The 25663-nt window shown below is 39.3% G+C and overlaps 2 protein-coding genes across 2 annotated transcripts in view; one reads left to right on the plus strand and one right to left on the minus strand.

Annotated features, from left to right (window-relative positions):
- The first annotated feature begins 18551 nt into the window (after positions 1–18551).
- LOC137878367 (lipid droplet assembly factor 1-like) lies at positions 18552–20879 on the plus strand. Its single transcript, XM_068718654.1, has 5 exons — positions 18552–18648; positions 18867–19004; positions 19143–19311; positions 19434–19579; positions 20027–20879. The coding sequence occupies exons 2-5, from the start codon at positions 18876–18878 to the stop codon at positions 20102–20104; spliced, it is 522 nt and encodes a 173-aa protein (XP_068574755.1). The 5' UTR covers positions 18552–18648; positions 18867–18875; the 3' UTR covers positions 20105–20879.
- Positions 20880–21152: 273 nt separating this feature from the next.
- LOC137878625 (ER lumen protein-retaining receptor 2) overlaps positions 21153–25663 on the minus strand; it is a 5399-nt gene continuing 888 nt past the window's right edge. The window contains exons 2-5 of the mRNA XM_068718992.1: positions 24560–24660; positions 24295–24453; positions 23912–24164; positions 21153–22776 (exon numbers count right to left, since the gene is read on the minus strand). Of these exons, the coding sequence (XP_068575093.1) occupies positions 22742–22776; positions 23912–24164; positions 24295–24453; positions 24560–24660 (548 nt within the window). The 3' untranslated portion in view covers positions 21153–22741. The remainder of the gene's footprint in view (positions 22777–23911; positions 24165–24294; positions 24454–24559; positions 24661–25663) is intronic.

Here is a 25663-nt window from a genome sequence, read left to right on the forward strand (position 1 = left end):
CATTGATTTCTTTATCGACGCCCTCTGTTGCTCACTGCCGCAAACAGTGAGGATTTTTGAACAGCTGTGTCTTGTCCGTTGGTAGTCATTTTCCAGAAAGCAGAGACATCCAGTCAGAGTCTGGGCACTGAACATCTCACCTCGAGGGGTGATTCACTCAGGCAGAGCCACCGACGGTTCTCTCAAGCAATGCTAAAACAGCGCTGTCATTTACAGTTCAATATGCAGAAACGTCTCAAAGGCATTTTGATTTGGGCTTTCCTAAAATGAACAGCCCTGTCTGACTTTTCTTGTGTGTGCCAAGTTCACCCTGGCAGTGCCGCCTACAAATCGGCGCTCGCTATGGAAGTCAACCCACAGATTGTCTTAGGATGAGTAGGCTATCTCTGCTTATTGTTGGTTGAATATTTATTAATGGTAGACTTGACTGTTATTGTAGCTTCACAAAAATATAAGACAAAAAACATAATGGCTCTAAGGTGTCATTAATCTAGTTATCACATTTCCAATATTAGGTAGAGGAAATTTCTGCTATTAGTAGATAGTCCTCTATTAACTATTAATGGTACTTGATGACTTACTGTTAGCCATTATCTGGATGAATATAATGAATGTAACGTCTCTTTAACCCTTTAGCTTTCTGAGCGACTGAGAGAAAAAGAGAGAGACAGAGAGGACGGTTTGTTTCCCCACGTCCAATGTTTTCTGTCCCATGATGCAGCAGTGAATTTGGTCTCAGGGCCACAGTGACACATTTCAGCTCTGCTCATTCTGCTGCTGGCTGATGGAAATACAGTAACATTTTACAACGAGACACACTCACGTACATCACCACTGCCTCAGTGCTACCTGAGTCCTGCCCGGTAACAAATGTTAACACATACGCTCTGTATGTGCTTCGTATTGCCCACTGAAACAGCACATTGAGATCATTGCACATCCATTCTGCAGACACCATGCGACATTAGCAGTCTTCATCTATCTAGCAAGAATGGAGCTGCGCCAAAGAGTGTATTTCTGCTAATACCTGCCTGGAGATATCGGACACATCAGGCCTTGTTTTAATGGACGAGGCTTTAAATCTGATGGATGTTCGGTGCTTCAGTCATAGCTGGTCTCATGCCCTCCAAACTCTGGTTGGATCTTTTTCTCACCACAGCAACAGTTTAAACAAAAACCTGTCTGCAGATGAAAATCAGGCAAATCAGGGCAAAACGTTTCTTACCGGAGGAATGTGTTGTGTAAACCAGTAAATACATTAGATGCTTATTTCAGGCATTTTTACTTGTTACTTACCTTGTTTTCTGGGCTAAATTGAGATTCATCATGACGGGAACTATTTTATCTTTATCTTCACCAGGACTGTGTGCTTGCATGTGTTTGATTGGCTGACACGGCGGCTTGCCAGATGATGTCATGTTGCAACGCGGCATAACTTGAGCCGGGTTCAACTTTTTTGCGTTTCTGCAATTTTTCCTGGAGCTCCCTGAGTTGTACGCAGCTGGACTGGCCTCATTCAAACGAACAAGAGGGCCTGAATGCAGCCATATTCTACTTAGTGCTTAATGTCAGCCAAAGTCTGCAATCCAAGGTAATTAAACCCAGATTTAACAAACCCAGATTTAACAAACGTGCTATGTTTCACATTTTTAAAATCACTACCTTCCATCCCATTTGAATATGACAATAGTACGGTCATATGGTCTAAAACCAATCAAATTACATAACTGTTAGAGAGATAACTGTAAGGAGTGTCTTGTGATGCATGTATAGGTGATACAATATTGTTCCATAAAAAGGAAAAGTAATTTGTCGCGAGAAGGTGCCACGGTAATTGTGCCGTACTGAAAATGCTTTACAAAAACAGTTGAGAAAAATAAAGTAAGCGATAAAAAGAGAACAAGCAATGAAAGTTAAAAAAGCACATGAATGATAGATTTTGAGAAAAATATATATTTGAGAGCTTATAAAGCAACACTATAAAACTGCAGTTTTGGACCTTTAAAGACTGCTGTCTCTTGTCCATGAACCTCACAAGCACTGGTCAAATTTGAAATTTGGGGCTTTTTTTCCCATAGTTTGTCTTCTTTCAGACTAGTGAAAAGTTTGCATTTATAAGCAGTTTTAATGCTTGATTTGCATATCTAAACATACACTTTCAGAAAACTTGTAATACAGATAAAATAGTTTGAATGTAAGTAATAAACTGGGGATGTTTCATGGTGACGTATTTGTTAATTGTTTTTCCTTATTTACTTCAGTAACATTTATAAACACCAAACTATCCAGTTTAATTCCTGTCTATATTCTGAAGGTTGTTACGGAGGAATTTGTAGAACATTTTATTTCTAAAAACATGGTGAAATGGATTTTCTATGGCTGTTGACAGTATTTTTTGATTTATTGAGTGATAAAAAGAGAAATCTAAAATTCCCTCTGTAAAAACATTTGACTCTTAAATTAAATGTCAATAAAATAAAACAATAATCTAATGTTCATATTTCTGCTCTGGAGACATGTGAACATTACCACATTTAACCAGAGAATGCCGGATTTGCATATTTAACATATATTTTCAGAAAACGTGTAATATAATAAATAATCTTAATGCAAGTAATCAACTGAAGTTTCATGGCGATATCTATGAGTTGTTTTTTTACCCTATTAACCCGGGGTGTCTTCCCTTAAGTGTTGGCTGTGTTGTGATGTTGTGTAAAGCGTTCTCAGAATAAAGTTGTTGAATGACTCTGATCAAATAGGAATTATGACCAAAACTCCAAAGACCCAAGTTGCTACTGGGAAAAACGTGAAAGTAGCTTTACGTTATAATTTTTTTGCACCGATTCCAAATGTTTCCAGTTTCTTTTCCCATCAAAGATTAACTTTTTTCACACACACACACACACACACACACACACACACACACACACACACACAAACACAAACACAAACACAGAGTTCAGTTGTGCACTCAGACCATGACTAGCGCCTCCACTCTCAATTTCCATTTCTTTGCTCCTCACAAATTGATTTTCTTCAAAATCGCATGCTAATGAAGGAGCACCGATCACCACTTGCTACTCACCTCACTTCACTCTGCAATCCTCCCACTGCTCCTTCTATCCTCCCACTTTATGTCTAATGTACTCGCTCAAAGTTAATTTCACAAGTGTCCTTTTTACTCGTTAACTGATTGCCTTGAAGTCTTGGAGGCTACATGTGCATACTGAAGATACCGCTCCATCACTTCTCTTTAGAAAATGGATCCATGCGGTTAGGGACCGACCTTGAGAAGAAGCTGGTGGATGTCGAGAGTTATTTGATGTAAATGAACACCCAAAAGGGTCGATAACCGGTAATCACTCGGCGAGCTCCTTGACTCCAAGTCCATAAGTCATCCTCAGCAGGACGTTTAATGTAAAGGCACGAAAATATGTGCTTTAATCCTCAATCAATACTGCCTAATGATCCGACTATGATCATTAAGAAAGTAAGAACACAAATAAATGATTAAGGCCTCAGCCTGAGGAGCTCATGCCAGATCAATGTTGCCATGACATTCATTTCACGTGTTAACCCTCTCCAGTGTTTCAGTCGATGTTAATGTGACATTTGTGGGAAGACCAATGCCTCAGTCCCGCGGCCTCCTGGGAACGAGGCAGGAAAGCCAGCTTTAGGAAACCAAAGCGAATGGATGAGTGGGGGGTGTTGAGAGAGTGTCACATGCAGGTGTCTCTTCGTCTCCCACGTGAGGCACTCTGGAGCAGGTGGGAGGGTGTGTGTTTGTGTGTGTGTGTGTGTGTGTGTGTGTGTGTGTTTGTGTGTGGGAGATGGGGGAGGGGAGTTGATGCCAAGAAATCCTCCCTATTATGATAAGATCTATATTTTCTTCAGCCAGATATTAAAAAGATAACAAAGCATAAATCAATCAGAAGGTGAAATTGTATTTTCTCTCTCACACCTCCTCGCCGTCTCTCTCTACCTGCTTAGCTCTACAATGTGTGTGTGTGTGTGCGAGTTTGTGTACATAACGTCCGTCTTAGACAGAAAGAAGCTTTTAAAAGTGTTTGTGCCATAGGAGTTGTAATGTATGAAATCAAATATGTATTTTTACTCAATCATGATGAATATAATTACATACAGCACAGTATTATAACGATATAACCATGAATGTACAACTGACGCTTCTGTCATTTTTGTTGGTATTTTTCTGATAGTGATTTTCTACACAATGACCATTTTTGAGTATTTTAACTTTCCCCATGGCAGTGTTTCAGAACTGTGTTTTATGATCGTACTGGAGTTACTATAGGCTTGCATAATTCATTTTTTCCCTCCTAATGAATGTATTAACTGTATAAAGAGTATGTATTACAGTTTTGATTGAAGAAATAAAGAACAGTATCTCTAATGATTGAGATATAGTGCCACTGTTTATTGGTGACTTTTTTTCTGCACCCCTCAAAAATTGCTGAGATTAAACATTGTGTCTAGTGTCATAATTACTGTTGAATTTAGTTGTTTACATGTTATATTAAACACTAATGTTAAATTACAATTTCATTTCTGACAAATTCCCCAGTAGCCTACTTAAATTTCTGAAACATTTACAGGAAATAATCGTGTGTGTGTGTGTGTGGGGGGGGGGGGGGGGGGGGGGGGGGGGTACTTCCAAATACTGTAATTGCTAACCTGAGTCTGAGGAGTCTTTAAGTGAACATGCAAAAAAGTGAAACTTTGGCTATGAGCAAGCATAAAATCCAACATACATAAAAGAGCTAAGTTTCCAATAATAAGTTGAGGATGAATTAATAGTTACTTGGGTTTCAATTTTCCATTTTACTATTTATTTCCAGGTAACTGCATCAGAAATTATAACGGAAAATAAAAAGTATTACCCATTTGTTTCTGATTTGACTGAACTCCTTTATATTGATTATAGTAACCCAGTCCAACCACAGCTGAACTAAATATTCATGTGACCTAATGTCTTGGACAGAATGTCTGACTTGCTTATTGACATTTTCAAAACTGATCCAAATCCAGCTGTTTGTACAGCATTAACATGATGTGAGCTACACGCCAGGGTATTTGCCTCCATCTGTGAGTTTTCTAACAGAAGATGAAAGTACAGATGATCACTGAGAATCAACATGGGCAGGGCCACCTGACTTTTAAGCAGGTGGCAACTTTCTACATCCGCCAGTTTGCTGCTGTGTGTTCACAGAGTGTATTTGTTAGTGCGATATCAGTTTTGTTATGATTCACTGTGCAATGCAGTGACAAACAGGGCTGTGTTGATCCACAGCACCAGCTCAACTGTAACAATCCAGGTGTTAATCAGAAGCTCACAGAGAAAGAAGGGATTCAGTGGTGTGTGTGTGTGTCTGTGTGTGTGTGTGTGTGTGTGTGTGTGTGTGTGTGTGTGTGTGTGTGTGTGTGTGTGTGTGTGTGTGTCACCAATTGACAGCAGCACTGACTCAGTCAACACTTTGTCCCTGTCAAGATAAGTGGGAAACATAGCATAGCGTACATGAGATCAAACACACACAAAGATTTTATCAGCCTATAATCACCTCTGGTTGGAGTTAAAGCAACACAAGTGTGTCGCCTTTCAAACTCCCCCCTGGTTACATCCACAGGCGCACTCAGCCAATCACCGCTCATATTCACAGTCCACCAATCGTCAAAACACAGAGCTCACGACGAGACAATTAACACCCCAAAACAGTCCTGTCAAATACAGCTCACTGCCTCCTGACATTTCCCTGCAGATACTAAAGCCACCAGCAGCTGCACCAAAATGGATCGCTGTGTCGGTTTCATTTAGACAACCTGCAGCTGGCCTCTTTCAATAAATCACCACATTGTATAAGCTGAGGTCACTGCACTTTTCATCTATACCGTAAAAAAAAAACGAGGTCTGTCTGATAAATGTCCCGTCAGCCCTGAACCGTCTTTCATGTGAAGCGTATGCAATAGACGAGGAGAGAAAGGGTGAAAATTAGAGAATTAGAGAATGAAGACAGAAAGATGGAAGGACGGGGAGGAAAATGTTTGTGTGTGTTTGTGTGTGTGTGTGTGCGCGTGCTGACTGCCAAGTCTTACGTGTGTGTTGCTGCAGTGATAAAGATGGATGAGTCTGTCTGCTGCTGCTGTGATTGGGCTGCTGCTGATTGTGAATGTGTGCACATGCAAAGATTTATTTATTTATTTGCACCTCAGGCTGGTAGAGTCAAAGAAAAGCAGAAAAAAACAGGAAATCGTCTGTGCAAGACATTTTTTAAATCTATGTCAAGGCTAGATATTACATGTCTGTCAATATCCAAAGCAGAGACTATGAATCATGCAATGTATTGACAAGACTCTGCAGACTTTTACTCCAAACAAGCTCTTTTTGTGGTTTATATATTTTTTTATTGGGCAGCGTACTCACATATACTGTTACACAGATCCTGATGCTGCTCAATTTAACTCATAGAAGGATAGGTTTTAAATGTATCCACTGACATTCAATCAGTAAGTGAAAACAAATTGAGAAAAAAGCCTATTTTAAACAGTTTCCCTGTCAATATCTCACTTGTATTATTATATTCATAATATGATACTGTGAAATATTGCAACGGCATAAAATGTAAATTGTCTTTGAAATACAAGCAAGGGGTTGTCAAACTTGAAAGAATACAACTGATCATGGATGTTTTACTTATAGCTGCTTCAGTTTCAGGGTCCTGGTTTTGTTAATGCCCGCTCACTGACATATACAGTTGTGGTCAAAAGTTTACATACACTTGTAAAGAACATAATGTCATGGCTCTCTTGAGTTTCCAGTTATTTCTACAACTCTGATTTTTCTCTGATAGAGTGACTGGAACAGATACTTCTTTGTCACAAAAAACATTCATGAAGTTTGGTTCTTTCATGACTTTATTATGGGTTAACAGAAAAAGTGATCAAATCTGCTGGGTCAAAAAATATACATACAGCAGTGCTAATATTTGGTTACATGTCCCTTGGCCATTTTCACTTCAATTAGGCGCTTTTGGTAGCCATCCACAAGCTTCTGGCAAGCTTCTCGTTGAATCTTTGACCACTCCTCTTGACAGAATTGGTGCAGTTCAGTTAAATTTGATGGCTTTCTGACATGGACTTGTTTCTTCAGCATTGTCCACATGTTCTCAATGGGATTTAAGTCAGGACTTTGGGAAGGCCATTCTAAAACCCTAATTCTAGCCTGATTTAGCCATTCCATTACCACTTTTGATGTGCGTTTGGGGTCATTGTCCTGTTGGAACACCCAACTGCGCCCAAGACCCAACCTTCGGGCTGATGATTTTAGGTTATCTTGAAGAATTTGAAGGTAATCCTCCTTCTTCATTATCCCATTTACTCTCTGTAAAGCACCAGTTCCATTGGCAGCAAAACAGCCCCACAGCATAATACTACCACCACCGTGCTTGACGGTAGGCATGGTGTTCTTGGGGTTAAAGGCCTCACCTTTTCTCCTCCAAACATATTGCTGGGCATTGTGGCCAAACAGCTCGATTTTTGTTTCGTCTGACCACAGAACTTTCCTCCAGAAGGTCTTATCTTTGTCCATGTGATCAGCAGCAAACTTCAGTCGAGCCTTAAGGTGCCGCTTTTGGAGCAAGGGCTTCCTTCTTGCACGGCAGCCTCTCAGTCCATGGAGATGCAAAACACGCTTGACTGTGGACACTGACACCTGTGTTCCAGCAGCTTCTAATTCTTGGCAGATCTGCTTTTTGGTGGTTCTCGGTTGACTCTTCACCCTCCTGACCAATTTTCTCTCAGCAGCAGGTGATAGCTTGCGTTTTCTTCCTGATCGTGGCAGTGACAAAACAGTGCCATGCACTTTATACTTACAAACAATTGTTTGCACTGTTGCTCTTGGGACCTGCAGCTGCTTTGAAATGGCTCCAAGTGACTTTCCTGACTTGTTCAAGTCAATGATTCGCTTTTTCAGATCCATGCTGAGCTCCTTTGACTTTCCCATTGTAGCGTTTGTGGGCGTTTGTATCCAATGAGCCCTATTTAAATGGCCTCAGAGAAGTCACCAGCTGTAGTCACTCATAATCACTCACAAGAAGTTAAGAGGCCATGCTATGAAGCTCATTTCATTGACACAACTTTCTAAGTCACCAAAATTGCTAATTCATGTTGCTGTATGTATATTTTTGACCCAGCAGATTTTGTCACTTTTTCTGTTAACCCATAATAAAGTCATGAAAGAACCAAACTTCATGAATGTTTTTTGTGACAAAGAAGTATCTGTTCCAATCACTCTATCAGAGAAAAATCAGAGTTGTAGAAATAACTGGAAACTCAAGACAGCCATGACATTATGTTCTTTACAAGTGTATGTAAACTTTTGACCACAACTGTATATGTCTGCTATAAATAAGAGCTGCTTTGTTTATGATATCTTCTTTAAATGTAGATTAATTAGCTAACAGGAGGGACAATAGTTTTATTCCACTATGTTAGTAAAGGATCTGGTTCTGGATTACTTTTGTGGTATTTTCTAGACCTCTGACAGAAAACTGTGTGTGTGTGTGTGTGTGTGTGTGTGTGTGTGTGTGTGTGTGTGTTTGTGTGTGTGATTCTTTTAGACTTTGAATGAGATCCAAGCGATCGATGGTTTCACAAGCAGCACTGAGATCCAGATTGGAGCACTGCCCAGGGGCACCAGACAGCTGCAAGGATGTAATACTTGACTTTTAGCGAAGATGTCTCTGTAGTCTGTACTATGCTCTAAGAAAGAGCTCTTGTCTGCTTGATAACTCTGTGGCTTGACGTTTACCCTCATGAAGGCGCAAACCTAGCCCATAAAGACCTCAAGAGCCGGGTCTTGGTTCTTACTCACAAAAAAGTGCTAGCAACCCTCTCATACTACAGTGAGTCATTTGATTTGATGCTATACTGTAATTCCATTAATTTGTTTAATGGAGCTTTAACACATAACTTTTAAAGCTCAGAGTCTGAGCAGAAGGCAGCAGCTTTCTAAGACGATTTATGGATTCAAATAAAGTTCTAGGATTATTATAATTATCTGTATTATGTCAGGAAAAATATTTTTTTTTTTGCGGTCCTTCAGTTCAAGATGACACAATTTGTGCTTTTACCACTTGAGCTTGGCTTTTAATGGTGCATAAACATCCACTTAACCTTGAAGAGCCCCTATGAGGAGCTTTTTAAGCATTTAAATCATAAACTGCTAATGTAAAATGTAGTAAGGAGGTGGACCAGAAACAGCAATCCAATAAAATGACCCTGCAACAAATAGTACTGGTTGCATGGTAATGTTCACATTTATGGTGCTGTTGTACTGGACTGAAGTGTATTTATTAGCACATAGACAAGGGCTGTCCCTTAAACAAAGACATCGTAGTCAACTAACACTCATAGGATTTTGTCGATTTAGATTAGATGATTTAATCTACAGATCTGTAAAACTGATTTTCTCCACACAAACAAATCCCATAAAAACAAATCTTATGTTTATTAAAGATGTGCTCATAGGTTTCTTGGAAATAAGTCATTCAGCATGAAAAGAAAAGCATAAAAAAAGATTAATGGACTAAGAGCTCTAAGTCAACTGAGACTTAGTCTACTAATCGACTAAGAGGGGGCAGCCCTAGTGTTCCTGGTATTTTCTTCACAAAGGTTGAATTCATTGCAGAGATGTTTTATTGGATTGCATTATATTGTTATTGCTTCCGCTCCGTGTGTCTGACCGCCTCAGGCTCTCTCTAAAACACTCAACTCATCTTCTTTACTGAGCAATAACCGCTATCATCTTTTGTCTAGTCAGACCAAGCGTTTGAGATTGGAGAAAAATAAGATGACAAAAAAATAAAATAAAATGAAACAGGGAGCAGGCGGCAGCACTCTGACTCATGACTCAACTGACGAGGTTCAAGTTCTTCACGCAGAAAAGGGCAGAAAAATGACCAACAACTGATTTTCAAACAAGTCTCACCGTGCACAGATAATTGACTGACACGCTAAGAGACATCAGTAACGATTTGGTTCTGCAGAATTACAGTCACAAGTGTGTCACACCTGAGCCTCTTTGAAACTGGGACTGCAGCAGGTGGAAAATTACTCCTTGACAAAATTGTACTCTGGCGTGATGGTGCTTCAAAGTGGTTCTTTAACTGGAGGTTGAGATTCAGGGACACAGGAGAGCAAGCATCGTGCAGTATTGTGCTAGGTGGTAAAATCATTATTAAACCACTCGTGCTGTGCAGTCTAACACTGTTCAAACACACAGAACTTTATTTTAATTTTATGAGGGTCTCAAAATTCCCAAATATCGATATTTGAAATATTTCACTCAATGTACACATGTTCAGATATCCTAAATGAACACACAAGTTAGAGCAGTTATTTTGGTTAGTTCACAGTTTCACGTCTGTGATGTTGTAATATTTTGATTTAAAAGTGAAGACATCACCACACTTCCCAGCCAGTCGGACCCGATCAAACCACATCCACAAAAGTATTTTGCTAGATTAGACTATAATAAATAATAATTTAAAGGCGCCTTGTGGAGTATTCTGGTAAACAAACACAACTATTATTTACATTCAGTGTTTCTCATCAAAACATAGGCCTCATGTAAGAACCACCTGTATGAACAAATTCCTTCAGTGGCTTGTACGAGTGATTTTGCCACATTCACAAATGTTCTCGTATTAGGAATTTTCACTTCGATACGAACGCAATGTACGAGTGGTCCAGAGTGATCGTAGGAGTCATGCATAATTAGTCTACCACAATATGAACATCTTAAATGATTTAACCCCCTCCTGGTGCAGTCATCGATGGCCTTTCTGTGGCGAGACATTGTTCATGTGGCACCATTTGTTCTTTATTTCAGTTCCTTGCCTACAGCAGGTCCCTTTATTCTGCTGGTGATGCCATTTAAAGTTATAGATTTTCCCCGAAAACAAGACTTCAATATAAGACACAAGGGGCAGGATGCGTAGCCTTATATAGTATTATTGGGGCGTTAACTATGTTAATTACAATTCTTATTTACGCACAGGTGGCAATGATAATGTTTACGCTGCTCATTAACAGAGTTATCTGAAGTTAGGAGATGTTGCTGATTCCGGCACGGCACTCTCGTACGCACCCAATGTACAAAAAAAAAGTATGAAAAAGTTAAGATCATACAAAAATGTTCTCGCATGAGGTCCACTGTGTTTATCCTTGAGATCTAATAAATCTCATTCCTCATAAAACATTTGCAAAGACAATTGTTTTTACTACTTTACACTCTATGTTTACATGTTTTCCAGCTCATCGTCTTCTTCTTTCTTGCTGCTGTTGGTGCAATGCTAGGTTTCTGTGTGGCCTCCTGCCACCAACCATCAGCAGAATAACCCCAAATCCCCTTCAAGTCAGTGGCTTTATGGGCTGGGACCTAAAATATACAATAAGTCCATTGCTGATTATTTGACATTTTGTCAGATATAAAAGGTACTTTGTGCTACTTTAACAAACAAACCTGTTGAGCTTATCTCTTGACAATCGCAGAGTCGCTTCATGTAGCACTCATGGCTTTTCTGTGACAGAGCGAGATGATGAATCCATGCTAATCCCACTTTCATCACACCTAGTCCTTCTCCCCAGCTGCCTCGCCTGAGGCTCTGAATACCTGCCTGCTTAATGTATTACCCGCCGTGCAGCCCCCTCGGCTTTCATCTAGATAACCACAGCACCTTGATGTTGGAGTAGTGCTTAATTCAGGGTGGTTAGAGCATCAAACAATCTGCAAGTCCAAACAACTACAGACACAAAAGGTCACCTGTGAAGTTGACGCCGGCAGTATTATATGGGTGAGATATTATGCACATGCACCTGACAAATTTGTTAATGTTTGCATCATAAAAGATTTGTTTGGTGAAAGACCACAAAACAGTTTGATCAGGGCATATTCTACCATGTGGTGCACTGCAGCAACCCTAGAAACCACATGAAATATGATCGATCCAAAGCTGTTTTTTTCATGCACAAAACACACACCGCTGCAGGAATTCCTCCCCTAGGTCCAAAATAATCAAGCGAGGTTTAATGAGCAAGTCCAGCTGCTGACATTAAAGCTGTGGCGCATGGACAGAAGAGGCTCTCCCCACCTTCCTCAGGGACACATTGGGAAGTGATGAAAAATACAAAAGGATGGTCACAGGTTTAATGAGACAGAGGAACTCCTCTCGCTGCCCCATGCTGCCCCCCTTATTCATCCTCTCTCTATGCTCTCCTCCTCTTTCTCTAGTCAAAAGGTCTTCTCCAGGTCAGGCTACCACAAAGGTGCAGCAAATAATGGATGAGGGTGTATTAATGACGACCTCTCCTTCTTTTTATTCTATCCTCTCTGAAGAGCTGTCACTAATCCTGCTTCATCTTTTAGCCGTCTCCCTCTTTAATCAAACAGCATATCAAAATGCAAGAACGAATGGCAGCAAAAGCAATCCATCAAAACATTGGAGCCGCATGCATATCTGATGAGGAGTACAGTGCAAACAACACAATGTAACAGCATTTTGCTGATCAGGTCCATTTTTCTTTCAGGTTCTGTTTTTTTTTTTTTTCTTAAATCATAAACCCACTGACCCAACTTTTGAAAATTTTCAAACTACTTTGTTATTAAAAGTTTGTTTTCTGATAGACTGCAGTGTTGATTCATTATAATTGAATGTGGGAAACACATTTGATTAAATATCACAAATTCAATCACTGCCCATAATGAAGTAGGTGATACACAAAACAAGCCTGATGTTGGGCTTAATCAACAGAGATGTACAATGAGCTGATAAAAGCAACATGTGACTCCTAAAACATGATTGTTTGTAAGTCTATGGGTGCATTTATTGCTTCAAGGAATTGTCTGACTTTTTGGAAAATATATTCATTCAGTTGCAGACAAAGAGATTGACACCACTCAGGTCTATAAGGCAAATATGAAGCGTTAGCTTAGCTACGTGTTGGACTATATCTTGGCTAGGACCTGTTGACTTGCAACCAGCAGATACACTAGAAAGTAATTGCAAGTAAAAGCATTTTTACCCTACAGTTTTGTACTTAATTAAACAAACTATACAACTTGTGAAATAGTGCGCTTTAGAGGTGCTGGTAGGTGGCTTTTGTTACCTCGACCTCCAGGCTAACTGTTTCCCCCGTTCCCATCTCTAAGCTAAGCTAAGTTAGCTAGCTCTAGCTTACTTAATACACACACACAGAGTAGTAATCTTCTTATATGATACAAACCTTTCCTTTAAACAAACAACATCTCTCAGTATTGTTATTATCAACAATGTATGTCCTCCTGTGTCTACTCTGTGTGTGCAGTGATGCTGCTGTTGTTGCTGAGCTTCAGAGAGGTTTACGAGCGCTCCGTCCTTTACCACCCTCCAGGGAGCTCTCTTTGAGCTCTGGCTCTCCCCAGTCGGAGGACAGGAACCGATAGGTAGACATGCATCAGTTAGCATGGAACCACAGGAGATTACTTCATGCCCCTCCTCTCTCAGTGATTAGTTTTTACAATCAGCGAACGCAAATTGGAATTTACTGACAGCCCATCAATCACATCCTGGCTGCAATATGTTGCGCGACTCTCGGCACGTGCCAGTGGACATATCGCACAGTCGATCTGCTCTCATACACTCATATACATCTCTGCACCACAGGTATAAGGGACACATTAAGAACATTCAATTTTCATCTAGGAGCGGGCTGCTTTGTCACAAGAGTCATTTGTCACAGGAGCCGTAGAACAACTCTGTTACTGTCACCTGTCTTATTCTGTTCAGCAGGAAAACAATCTTAAACTATTGTATGTGGCATATTTGAAACATGTTTGGTAAACTGCAATCCCATGACTCGTGAGGCCAAAATGTAATTTTAATGTGAGGTTTATGGCAAAACAATAACAAACCTGATATTATTATAATATACTAGTTGAGTATTGATGGGTATGTGCTGCTACAGATTAAAACAAGTAATATCATTATATATTTTGTGGCATGATTTACAGTACAGACTGCTTGACATTGATTATTTCAGAGAGTGATTGATAATATTGAGTTCAGCCCAGTTCACACTGTGGCAGTGCATTGTTTCACAACATTTTCACAGGTACATTAAAGCATAGGAAGCTTTAGCTAGGAAGGAGCTGGGAATACACAAAATATAATCATTTGTTGGTACTAATAGTAAAGTATGTACACTATATACTCTACTTAGCAGTGTAGTTAGCACACAAGGGGTCACAACATACATTTGAGGGGTCACAAGATGATTAGAAGAGGAAATCACACAAAAAACAATTTATGTTAATCACAGTTATGATTATTTTTTAGACTTTGCTCTTTTTTCTAGTAAATTTCGGAATAACTTGGAACAGTTTGCAAATGCCCTGGACAGATGGGGATTTTTTTTTTTTTTTTATTGTTGACAGGCAATCACCACATGAGTGCTTAACACAAACCATGCACTGTGTGCTACCTAATATTTAAAGGGCCAGTGCGTAGGATTTAGTGGCATCTAGTGGTGAGGTTGCATATTGCATCCAACTGACTACCCCTCACTCACCACTCCCTTTCCAAGCGTGTCAGATAACTACGGTGGCCTTTAGGTAACAACTTACCCTAAGTTTTAAGTACCGCACCAATTTGCCTGCAGGCCTGCTGTTTTCTGTTCAGATCACGATATCTATGGTTGGTTGACTCATATAACGCCAAGTTTACAACAAACGTCCCCACAGTGAGGAAAAACGCTTATGACGTTGGGCACTTTTTTTACTCCGAGCTAAAAAAAAATGCCAGCTCGAGGCGTTCAGAAACACAAGGCGCATTGGGTGGAAAAATGCGCAAGGCCCCCAGCAACTCAACAGTATGATGAAAGCACTTTAATTTCCTTGAAAACAATTGCGTAAAGCTGCAAAAATGTGCTCTGTTTGATCAGGGCCTCATGTAACCAATGATGAGGAGTTGCAAAGAGATCTGTACAACTATTGATTGTTTGGCCACAGGCCGATTGCTCTATCAGATATTTTTCAACTGTGACAGAAGATGAAACCTTTCAGCCAAAACTGTCTACTGTTTTAACACAGAGGCCTTGATATCAAGTGACGTGTTGGGCCGATGCGTGGGGAAATGAGGTGTAATCTGATGAGGAAAAGTCTTATAATAAAAGCCTGGAGTAAAAAAAAATATATTAACTACTGGGAATTCCCTGTTTTGTGTGCACGAATGCACAAACTGCACACAATCTCACAAGCCTGGGTTCACTGAGTTCATTGTGTTTAGCATTCTAGAGAGGTAGATGCAGTCTCTCTCTCACCAAATCATTGCCTTCCCCTCAATACAAAAAGAGAGTGATTAATTAGTATGGCCGGCAGCTATAAAGGGTTCAAATACAGTAAGTTGTCACCAGCGGTTCCCCAGGGGTGTCTCTCTTTGGCGTAGTTCAAAACAGACCACACTGCCATTTCCCTCGCAATTATGTGCCCACATATATTTAATGCTATCCACAAATCTAGGGGATAAACTTAATTTGTGGGTGGCCACGGCAACTCATATTTATGATTGAGGAAGTAATCCCCGGTGGTGGTGAAGTTCAGCCATTTAACATTCTGATCAGCCTCACAGAGAAATCTGGCTGTTGCCGTATAATAGCAGCACAGAGCAGAGGGGAAGAAAGAGTGGTAATTATTTTGAAGTAGAAGTTTCAGTCTGACAGCTGTGGAGTAAACTTTGAACCCCGTCTACTGGTTCTCTGGAGAAATACTGTCGCGATTTCCCTTGTTTGTATTTACGTGTGCACTGGATGACTTCTTATTTTTGTACAGACTTTCAGGGAATAATTCTTAATTGATTCCTCAGTCCGTGGCTAAAGTCGCCCATCACTTTGGTCAAATGAGAGACAATAACAGAGAAACAAATTAATAGATAATTCATCACCTGTCCAATAAAGATGATTGGTGGTTTATGGCGCAATTAGGCAGAAGCAGAGAAGGCTGGCCATGACATCCATCATAATTAGTCCAAGTGGTCCTTTAATGACAATGAATAATATGGCAGAGAAGGAAGAGAAGATATGTGGTTGTACGTTGTAGTGCAAAGAACAGATTAAATCTAGCACAAGAAGCGTTTTAGTAGTAGTAATAATAAAAATAATGAGTATTTATGTCTTCTTTTTCTTAAGTAGTCATGCAGCATGCTGTCAGGTCACTGGTCTGATCTGTAGCATCACATCAGAAAACAGCTCTTTATAATTGCAGTTATTTTGCATTACTGATGGTGCTGTTGTTCTTGATGATAACATTTATAATGAGGATATTACTGTTGTTAACGCTTTGTGTTTGCCACAAACTCAACTAATGCTTGGTCTGGGGTGTCACTGCTTGCAGCTTTCTCAAAGTTACTATTCTAAAAAAAAGACCTCAAAATAAGTTACAAAAGGCCCCCAGATCCCACAAATCCAACTCAACTGCATACTACTTACTGTGTGCTTCTACTTCATTGTAGCACAACATTGTAGTACGACCAATTACCAGACAGAGATATGTTACTGGTTACATTGCAGATTCAGATTTGACTCACAAAATATAACAATTCAAAATCGTTTCCCTTGAGAAAGGCCTTCAGAGCCGTTCTTTGCTCTTCATACAATTAATGAATTCTCTCCACTTCTGCTCTTTGCGAACCTCTTCAGGAGCAGCTATTGTTGTTTTAAACAGTCGCCTCAATAATAAAATAAAAATACCCACATTACTCTGTTTTCTGTTCCTCTTACTGTTGTGAAAGCATGTTAGACACTTTAGGTAAAACCTTGATTCTGTCTGAAACCCAATTTCAAATTTGTAAAATATGTATTCTTTTTTTTTAAATTCAAAAGAAGGACATTTCAATGCTATTCTCATACAAACCACATTGGACCGGGTCTCTTTTAAAACAAGTTATACGTATAGACTAGTCAAATCTGGACTAGATTATCAGAGAGGCTAAAGACACTGTTTCATATTTGTGATAATCAATGAGAAAGTCCATGCATATGCACACACACACATATGGAGGTTTTAGTACTTGAATAGACAGTAATAGCAGAAGTTATATTAAGAATGCAACCAAAAGTTGTAGCAGTACGTAGTGACAGTAGGAGGATGGGAAACTGGGAAATACTGCTTTTGACCCAAAACCAGACAAAAAGCAGGAGCATTAAAAACAGAGTTTACTTTGTCAGAAGGGATAACACAGAACAACAACAGGTCAAACAGGGGCTCACACAGGCAGGAAAAAGCTAATAAACTACATTAGTTCAAATTGTTAGTTCCAGGCAGATACAGGCAAAACAAAAGGGCTGCAACTCTACGACGAAGACACACAATAAGTATAAAAACGTCTAAGTATAAACTATTTTGATACTGTGATAATGATCCCCTGCATGCATCTGAAATCTGTAACGGTGTTTTAATTATTTATAATTTAAATTAGTGGTAACGTTATTAGCTTTATAAGTAAGCAAAACCAGTTGTATTCAGGGGGGATAAACACACCCAAGTGGCAGGTTACTCACGGACCATGATCATCCTCTGGTTTTAACATTAATAGGCCTACATCCAGCATCCAGCAGCAAACGTGAACTGCGGAGCCGAGGTCTGTAGGTCTGAAGGCCCGATGGGCGACACTTTGGACTCGTCTTTCAGAACCCGGAAGCTGCGCCCCCGCTGCTGCGCATAGCGCTGGTCACTTGTTTATTCAAACTGGGTAATATTGAACGCGTCCTAACTGCACCAAATTCGGTACAGGACAGCAATGTGTGAAGTAGCACGGATGAACCGTTGCCAAGATATGAGAAGGACATATCCACACATGCACAGACAGACGGACAGAAAGATGTACTAACGCTGCTTTCTAGTTAGACGAAGTGTTGCAGTTCACCACCGTGACCACAGGAGGGCGCTGAACAATCGTGATGATAAATAAACTCAGGTCAGAAATCTTTTTATAGCGCATCATAACAATAAGAATACCAGTAATCAGCATACATTTCTGTGTTATTTCCACAAGTATATAATAATTACAAACACAAATATATTCTTTATTTATTTACGAAAAACTGGTTATTTAGGCTGCTAATGTATTCAACTGTTGTTGTTTTGTTTGTTTAGGTTTTTAGGGGTTTTTTGCAAAATATATTGCTCCCGTTTATTTTCTCATTTATTTTGATATTTACTTTAACTTTAAGCTCCCATACTGATACCACCAATTGTAATTATGTATTCTATGAATCGTAGAGGAATCTTTTCCCGATCATTTAGAAAATACGTCACATGAATATGATAATAACCCTGAAGCAATTCTTTAGAAAAACAAAGCCTCCATTCTTGTGCTGACACATATTTGGTGAACAGCAGGTGGCAGCAACAATACTTACAAGCCTTTTAGAGTCGCTCCACCCGGAATCCAGAAGAGGAAGAAGAAGGAGGAGGAGGAGGAGGAGGAGGAGGAGGAGGACAAAGAGGTGTGTTTATTTTAAAAGGAGTGACTGAGGCAACTACAGGACACAGTTTCGTATGTTGTGAGCTGTGAATGTAGCCAGGCTTACTCCATTGTTCAGGTATGTACTTGTTAACTTTGGTATATGTTGTCAGAAATGTTCTTAAGTCTGTTATGGTGCGAGACAGACGCCTATACAGCTGTTGGCCAACTAAAGGCTTGTCTTCTGTTAACAGTCATTGTTGCTCACTTGAATCCTAGAGTCTCAATCTAACTTTGAAAAGTAGAAATGTACCAACTAGCTGTGAGGCTGACTCAAGTTTCCCTCATGTCCTCCAGTCTGGTCAGATGCGATTGAGGATGGAGCACAACAGCAACAGCAGGAGCAGCAGCAGCAGCAGGAGCAGTATGACTGAGGTTCAGCAGCTGTGGGGAAGATGGACCAACCTGTTGAACCGCTTTTACAGTGACCCCAAGGTAACAAGAAACTACCTTAGTCCGTCAAACTAAAATCTTTCTTAACTTTGTGTACATGTTTGCTTTTCCATCAGCAAATGAGAGGTTTTTTTTTATCTGAAAATGTACAGCTGCATCCTGTCTGTCTCTCTTCTACAGGTAGAACTGCTGATGGACACAAGAATCGGACAGTACCTGAGCAGCCACCCTCTCTTAGCTCTCACAGCGTTGCTGTTTGGCATCATGGCTGCAGTGCCTGTCGGACTTTTCCTCTCTTTTGCTTTTGTGACCATTGTTATGACGGCAGTAGGTTTTGTTTTCTTTGAAGGTATGTGTAATCATGTCGACAACAATTTTCTGCTTTCCACTGCTTTAAAATGTACTCGTGTGACTGCAGTAGCTTACTTTTTAATAAACCAAAACTGTGTTGTTTCTCTGTGTGTCTGTCAGTGTTCCTGTTGTCTGTAGGAGGGTTGACTCTGCTGTCTGTGCTCCCCGGCATCGCCCTCTTCTCTGTCATGGTTTCACTCGTCTTTAATGCGCTTTATGTCACCATCTCCAACGTCGTCAGCCGCTATTACCCGCATCTGACCAAGGTAATGTGTATTTTCAAAAGAAAAATGACCTCACATGATTTTATTGTATCCCTGTTTTAACCATACTCTGTCTTTTTCAAGGTAAGTCCAGCCTTCAGGATATGGCAATCTATAGTCTACACTGAAAATTCAATGATAAAACTTTAACCATCCTCTCTTCTTAAATGATGATGTATTGTACACACTTTCATATACAAGGCAAGTTTATTTATACAGCACATTTTATATACAGAGGCAGCTCAAGGTGCTTCACATAATGAGGTTTTAAAAAAAAAAAGGTAGGAACAGAACAAGTATAAAATGAACACAAGAACAAAGTATAAAATAGGCTAAAATACAATTTAAAAAAAGGCAAATCAAACATACAGTGCATTTTCAGTATTCGAATCTGTGACATTGCTTCCGCATTGTATTTATTTTCTTCTCTGTTGTCCTTTATCCTTCCAGCAAGGTAAAGTCCTGGAGGATCAGGGAGAGTCCAAGGAGAGTGAATGTGACACTTCTAAGCTGGAGGAAATGCAGTAGCTTGATCGTTCTTCTCTCTCGATTGTCAACTTTCATGTGGAAAAGATAAAATTCTCTTGAGTGTCAGCAACTTTAAGTCAGCACTACTGAAGCTCTGCGGGTGCAGAGCATCCAGACCCTTGAATGTACCGTATGCAGCTAACTTTCAAAGCACAAATACTCCCTGATTGTTACTGTATGTCTAAAGTCTAAATATTGTACCTACATATTTCTTTTTAAAATGAGTGTCCATATCTCTATATATGTAGACATATAAAATGTCTACAACAGCCAAAGCATGGAATAACTTTTCACCTGCCTTAATATTCAAATACAGAAGACTTATGCAAGTCTAATCTGTACTACATATTCTATATATGCACTATGGATTTATCCTGAAATGGCGTTTTATTTCAAGTAATGAAGGTAAAGAGAAAATATGTTGAGTCATGGCTAAACAGTGTAATTTATCCAAATAAGCCATGTGCTATTCCATTTTCCATATTATGATTTCCAGCCTGAAAATGCTTGTGTATGTTGTTTAGGCTCATCTCTGCAGATATCTGATGTGCACGCCTAGTAGGCAAAAAGAAATGCGCTGCAGAATAACTAGGGCTGTCCTCTACCAAAGAAATGTTTAGTCGACTTGCACTCATGATTTTGTAGACTAATTGATTAGATAATTTAAAGAACTGATTAGTCAACTAAGAGGACTCCTATAAATAACTGTTACATGTTTATGTTACAATGTTGTATGTTTGTAATGTAGCTTTGAATAAATGCTCCTCAGGATGAATATTTGTGCTGGTCTTTTGTCCAAACAGAGATGGAGAAACTATGCATGATTGGCAAAATATTATCTGGTAAAAATGCAATCTGTTGCATGGCACACATTGATTTCTCTAAGTAGTATTACTACTATACATGTATCATCATGAAAGGAAATCCTTGTGTATTACAAGGAACATGAGATGAGTTTAGGAAAGAAGCCCCTCCTTAATATGCATTTTGGTTGCAATACTCTTTATTGTAATTAACTGAGTTTACTTAACATTATGTTCTGTATAACGTTTACAGTCAGAGGACATTTTTCTGAGTACTTTTACGGTATATTTTCCTGATTATAGTTGCATACTTTTACTAAAGTAACATTTTCAAAGCAGAACTTCTACCTGTAACAAGGTATCTTTACAGTGTGGTATTTATATATTTCAGTAAAGGATCTGAACACTTCCTCTATCACGGTCTGTAGCACTACTAGTGGTCAAAAACTCTATGATGCACATAAAAAACTAAAGTGTGCTTCTATTCTCACATGATTTCAATAATCAAACAGCAACGAAGGGTGATTCTCATAAAATCTTTAATGGAGGTGATATCATGCAAAAAAAAAAAAAAAAAAAAAAAAAAAAGACATAAAAAGTTGAAAGAAATTCTTTTGGAATGACTAATTTGAAGAAGAAAACAGTTATTAAGAGGCCTTTCAATTGAATAGAAATGAACCCATTGAGCACCACTCCTCGATTATGGACCAGCACCATTACAAATCTGTTTAATTAGACAAACAGTTCACACTTGAAATGTCACAACCAGTCAGTGCTGAAGGATATTAATCCAAAAAATCATCATTTGGCGATTTCTTATTGCTTTACTCTCGACTTCAGTAATTTCAACCTTCAGATAACCGACAAGTCAGCGTTTGAAGGTGTTGGTAAGTTTGTTAACGGGGTGCAATGCTAGCAGAAACAAAGTTTGAGCTCTATCTACATCAAAAATGTGATGTAGCATTATTTACATTAAAGCTGTCGAACAATTGAAGCATTGTATTTTCTTCAATACAGTAAGCCAAGGAAAAAAATATCAATAAACAAATGAAAGGTTTCATTCCAAATGAGATGTCCACCATTTGAAAATACTGATATCTACTGTATGTCCAACTGATTGTTGACATTCAATTAATTTATTTCATGAAACTACAAACCCTCTAATGAGTTTTGTTTACAAAAAGCTTCAGATTTATAGAGTTAAAATGTTGTTTTGAGCAGTGTGTGTGTTGGCGTGTAACTGTTGCTGTTGGCATCTTTACATATTCCAGAAGACGGTACATGTATAACAGAATATGCAGACTCAAAAAAATCCAAAAGTAAAAAAAGAAAAAAATACTGTGAGAAAGTGGACATAATCCTCATCAGGCACTCCGATACATTACCTCTTTATCTCACTCTTTAATAAGACTGTACATTTGTGCATTTCATTACCAAGTCAAACAAGGTACTTCTCAAAGTCGACCCTATTTGTGACATTATAAAAAAAAAAAAAATTAAAAAACAAGCGTATACACCTCAGATGTAGAAAAAAAAAGAAAAAAAAGAAAGAAGAAAAGCCTTTTCTCCTATTTTGAACAGCAATGAAAAGAAGTTTAAGGCAAGATGCTGAACACAGAAATCCAAAGGTTGACCAGCTATGATTTTTGTTCAGCTCTGGTGTTTGTTGGCATTTACCAGATCCATCAGCAATCGTCAAGAAGACTAGTGTTTCCCCCCCCCCAATAGTTGTCTCTCTCTGTCTCAGGCATCTTTTGCTGTAGTTCACGAGATTACATGATGTCATCTCCACCCCCCTGAGTCTGCTGGGAGTCTCCGTCTCCTTCTGCATGTTTTACGCCGGCAGGCTCAGCTTCTTGCCTTTCAACACTGAGGAGTGAGACAGAAAGACAGACAGTCAGGAAACGTCACTGAGCCGCTGTATGTACATTCTCCCACACATGGTTTACACCACTTTGCTTTGACAGGTTTAAGAGTGCCAGGGTTTCCTTTTTTAGTTTTTAAAGTGGAATTCATTGATGCGTGTTCAGACAAGGCCTCCAGTGATTGTAAAAAACAAATACTTCCAGGAAGTAGAGAGAAAAAAATTCCCATGTGCACATTCCTGTTTTTTTTTCCCAACCCATCTAAAGAACCACAGAGATTTAGAATGATGCCATACTTTAGAAAACAATCAAGACATCATTTTCGTGACAAGTTTTTTTTGTAAATTACCATTTTGAGTGAATGGAACGAGGCACTCGGGGGTGAAAAAGAAGACTGAAAACGTCTGTCTCCAAACCAGACAATCTGCTGAGTCTATTATGAATATTTATTTCTGCCTTACAACATAAAACAAATTAGAACTCAACCTGCTTTTATGTTTGTTTTAACCTTTTTGCGGTTTTATTTTAGGTCTGTTTGTTCTTTTATATGAAACGTTTTGTAATGCTGTCTTGAAAAAGATACAGAATCTAAATTGTGGTTTCGGGAGAAAATGGATTTTGAAGTTCAACCGATGCTAATTTTAAGTGCCAAACTGTAAATGAGCACAAATCCCCCTTTGTGTGTTTCCTGGTACAGTGTTTCCTGGCACAGTGTTTCCTGGCTGAGCTACTGTGGACGGACAGTAATATAAAGAGGGAAAAGACAAATCTATTCAGGAAACTCAAACTGATAGAACCACATATTAGCGTCAGCTGAACTTTTGCAGGGCTGTAGAGCTCCTTCATTGAAGGTACTCTAAGAAGTGATTAGTTCAGGACCAGTGTGGACTGGAGAAATGATTACATCATCCAATAACTCTCTCAAACATATAGGCATTGTGTGTGGTGTTAAAATAGATTCCCTTAAGCTTTTTACTGTAGCAGAATTAGGAAACATAATAATTGGTCACTACACCGTATTTCATGTGTATAACAAATGTCCTTATACAGTTCTCCATGTATTGTCTGATAATTACTCTCTTATTTCCTTAGTTTTATCTCTATAACGCCTTAATAGATGATACAAGCAGGAAACCCACCTTTGGTGACATAAAGGTAGAAGAAGTCACAGTAGAGGACAGTCTGGACCAAACCGGCCACGATGGCGATCATGTCAAAGAAGCCTTCAAAGTAGAAACGCCAGATCCAGTTGAAAAGGTAGAGGGCCCGATACAGGCCCAGGCAGAACAGGTAGTGGGTGGTGATCGTCTCGGCCTCGCCAGTCTTGCTGATCATAAAGAGCTGCGGCAGGATTGCCACCGACTCCAGGTAGATGGAGAACGTCCATAGGATCTGATGACGGATACATTTAGCAGAAATACAACAAACTTAAATTAATAATCGGTCATACTACGGTAAGATATGACATTGTGGTCAGCTCTTATGTCACAGTGTGACAACAATACGAGAGGATCGAACCCACCTCCAGGAGAGCGAAGTCATGGTTGATAAGAACAGCAAGACCCCCGACAGGAACAACCAGGAACTCCACTCTGAAACTGTCATGGTTGCCGTCGTAGGTGGCCCTGAACTTTGCGTAGATCAGGTAGACTGTGGCATACGCACAACCAATGTAGATCACCTGGTAAAACAAAGCAGAGCAGCATGTCATTGAAGCTACTGGCGAGAAGTAAGGGACTTATATGAAAAGGCTGCTGGTCAGAGCTGAGACGGGACTCGGGTCTCACCTTCATGCTTGTGTTATAGAGCGAGATGAAGGAGGTGAGCAAATCCAAGTAGCGTGTGGTGAACACTATAGCGAACAGGATTTGGCTCTTTCCAGAAATACCTTTAACAGAGATATCAAGCAGAGTTCACATTTGTGTTGAACCATCAGCAACTTCACATGAATCTAAAACATGAATCATAAAAGCCTTTCCTTGTTGAATGGTGACATCTACTGGAAACATGATGAATATGTATCCGTGAAATCAGCAATCTGTCCTTTTGGACTTGTTTTTATAGGTATAAATCATCTCATCTGTCCCTGACCTTTTCTATGCTCAAACATTACATTTTTTACCTTGCAAATAATCAATAATAAAACTGGCAACTTTTCCTAAACTTACCACTGATTCTCAGCCAAATTCATGCAGTTATAGGCTTCAAATCCCCAAAAAGGATAAACAGGTCCTGACCCTCCGGGAGATTGATCTAATGTTTTCTGCATCTTTGTGTATACCTGTCTCTCTGCCTACACAGTGTAAGTATAGTCTGTCCTCTTTCTAGGTCTTCATGATACAGAGGAGGTCTAAGAGTCCTATCAGTGCTTGTGAACACTTTGAAGTTGATAAATATCTTTGCTGATCCATATTATTCATGTATGTGTGCACTTAATTTACCTAATATTACCGTTCTCTTTCTCTATCTATTATATCAATTATACACAACATATTTTGCATCTGGCAGAGACAGCTTTTGGTCATTTTTTCCCACTTTTTAATACCATTAAAGGCAAATGTATGAGTTGTGATTTTAGGCTATAGAAATTAAATTGACTTGATTTACAGATTTCGTAAAATAAATCTCTCCGTAATAAACATTTTCATCTAAAGATATAACTTAGAAGTATATAAAACTACGTAATATCTAATCACTTTAGCCTAAATTATACATAAACAAACATAACCTCCATTAACTTTGAACCTGCAGTCAATCGACCAGCTTTGAGAGCCAATCGCCGCACTTCAAATGAACAAAGTATTACACCAAACAATTCTTCTCTGTGTGCTTCAAGGTGCAGGTTAATACATATTACACGTTATAAGAGATAGAGAAACTAAGCATGGTAA

The sequence above is a fragment of the Cebidichthys violaceus genome, unplaced genomic scaffold (genome assembly GCF_023349555.1).
Source record: "Cebidichthys violaceus isolate CVI_PGR_0920_01 unplaced genomic scaffold, fCebVio1.0.p SCAF_23, whole genome shotgun sequence".
Classification (NCBI taxonomy): domain Eukaryota; kingdom Metazoa; phylum Chordata; class Actinopteri; order Perciformes; family Stichaeidae; genus Cebidichthys; species Cebidichthys violaceus.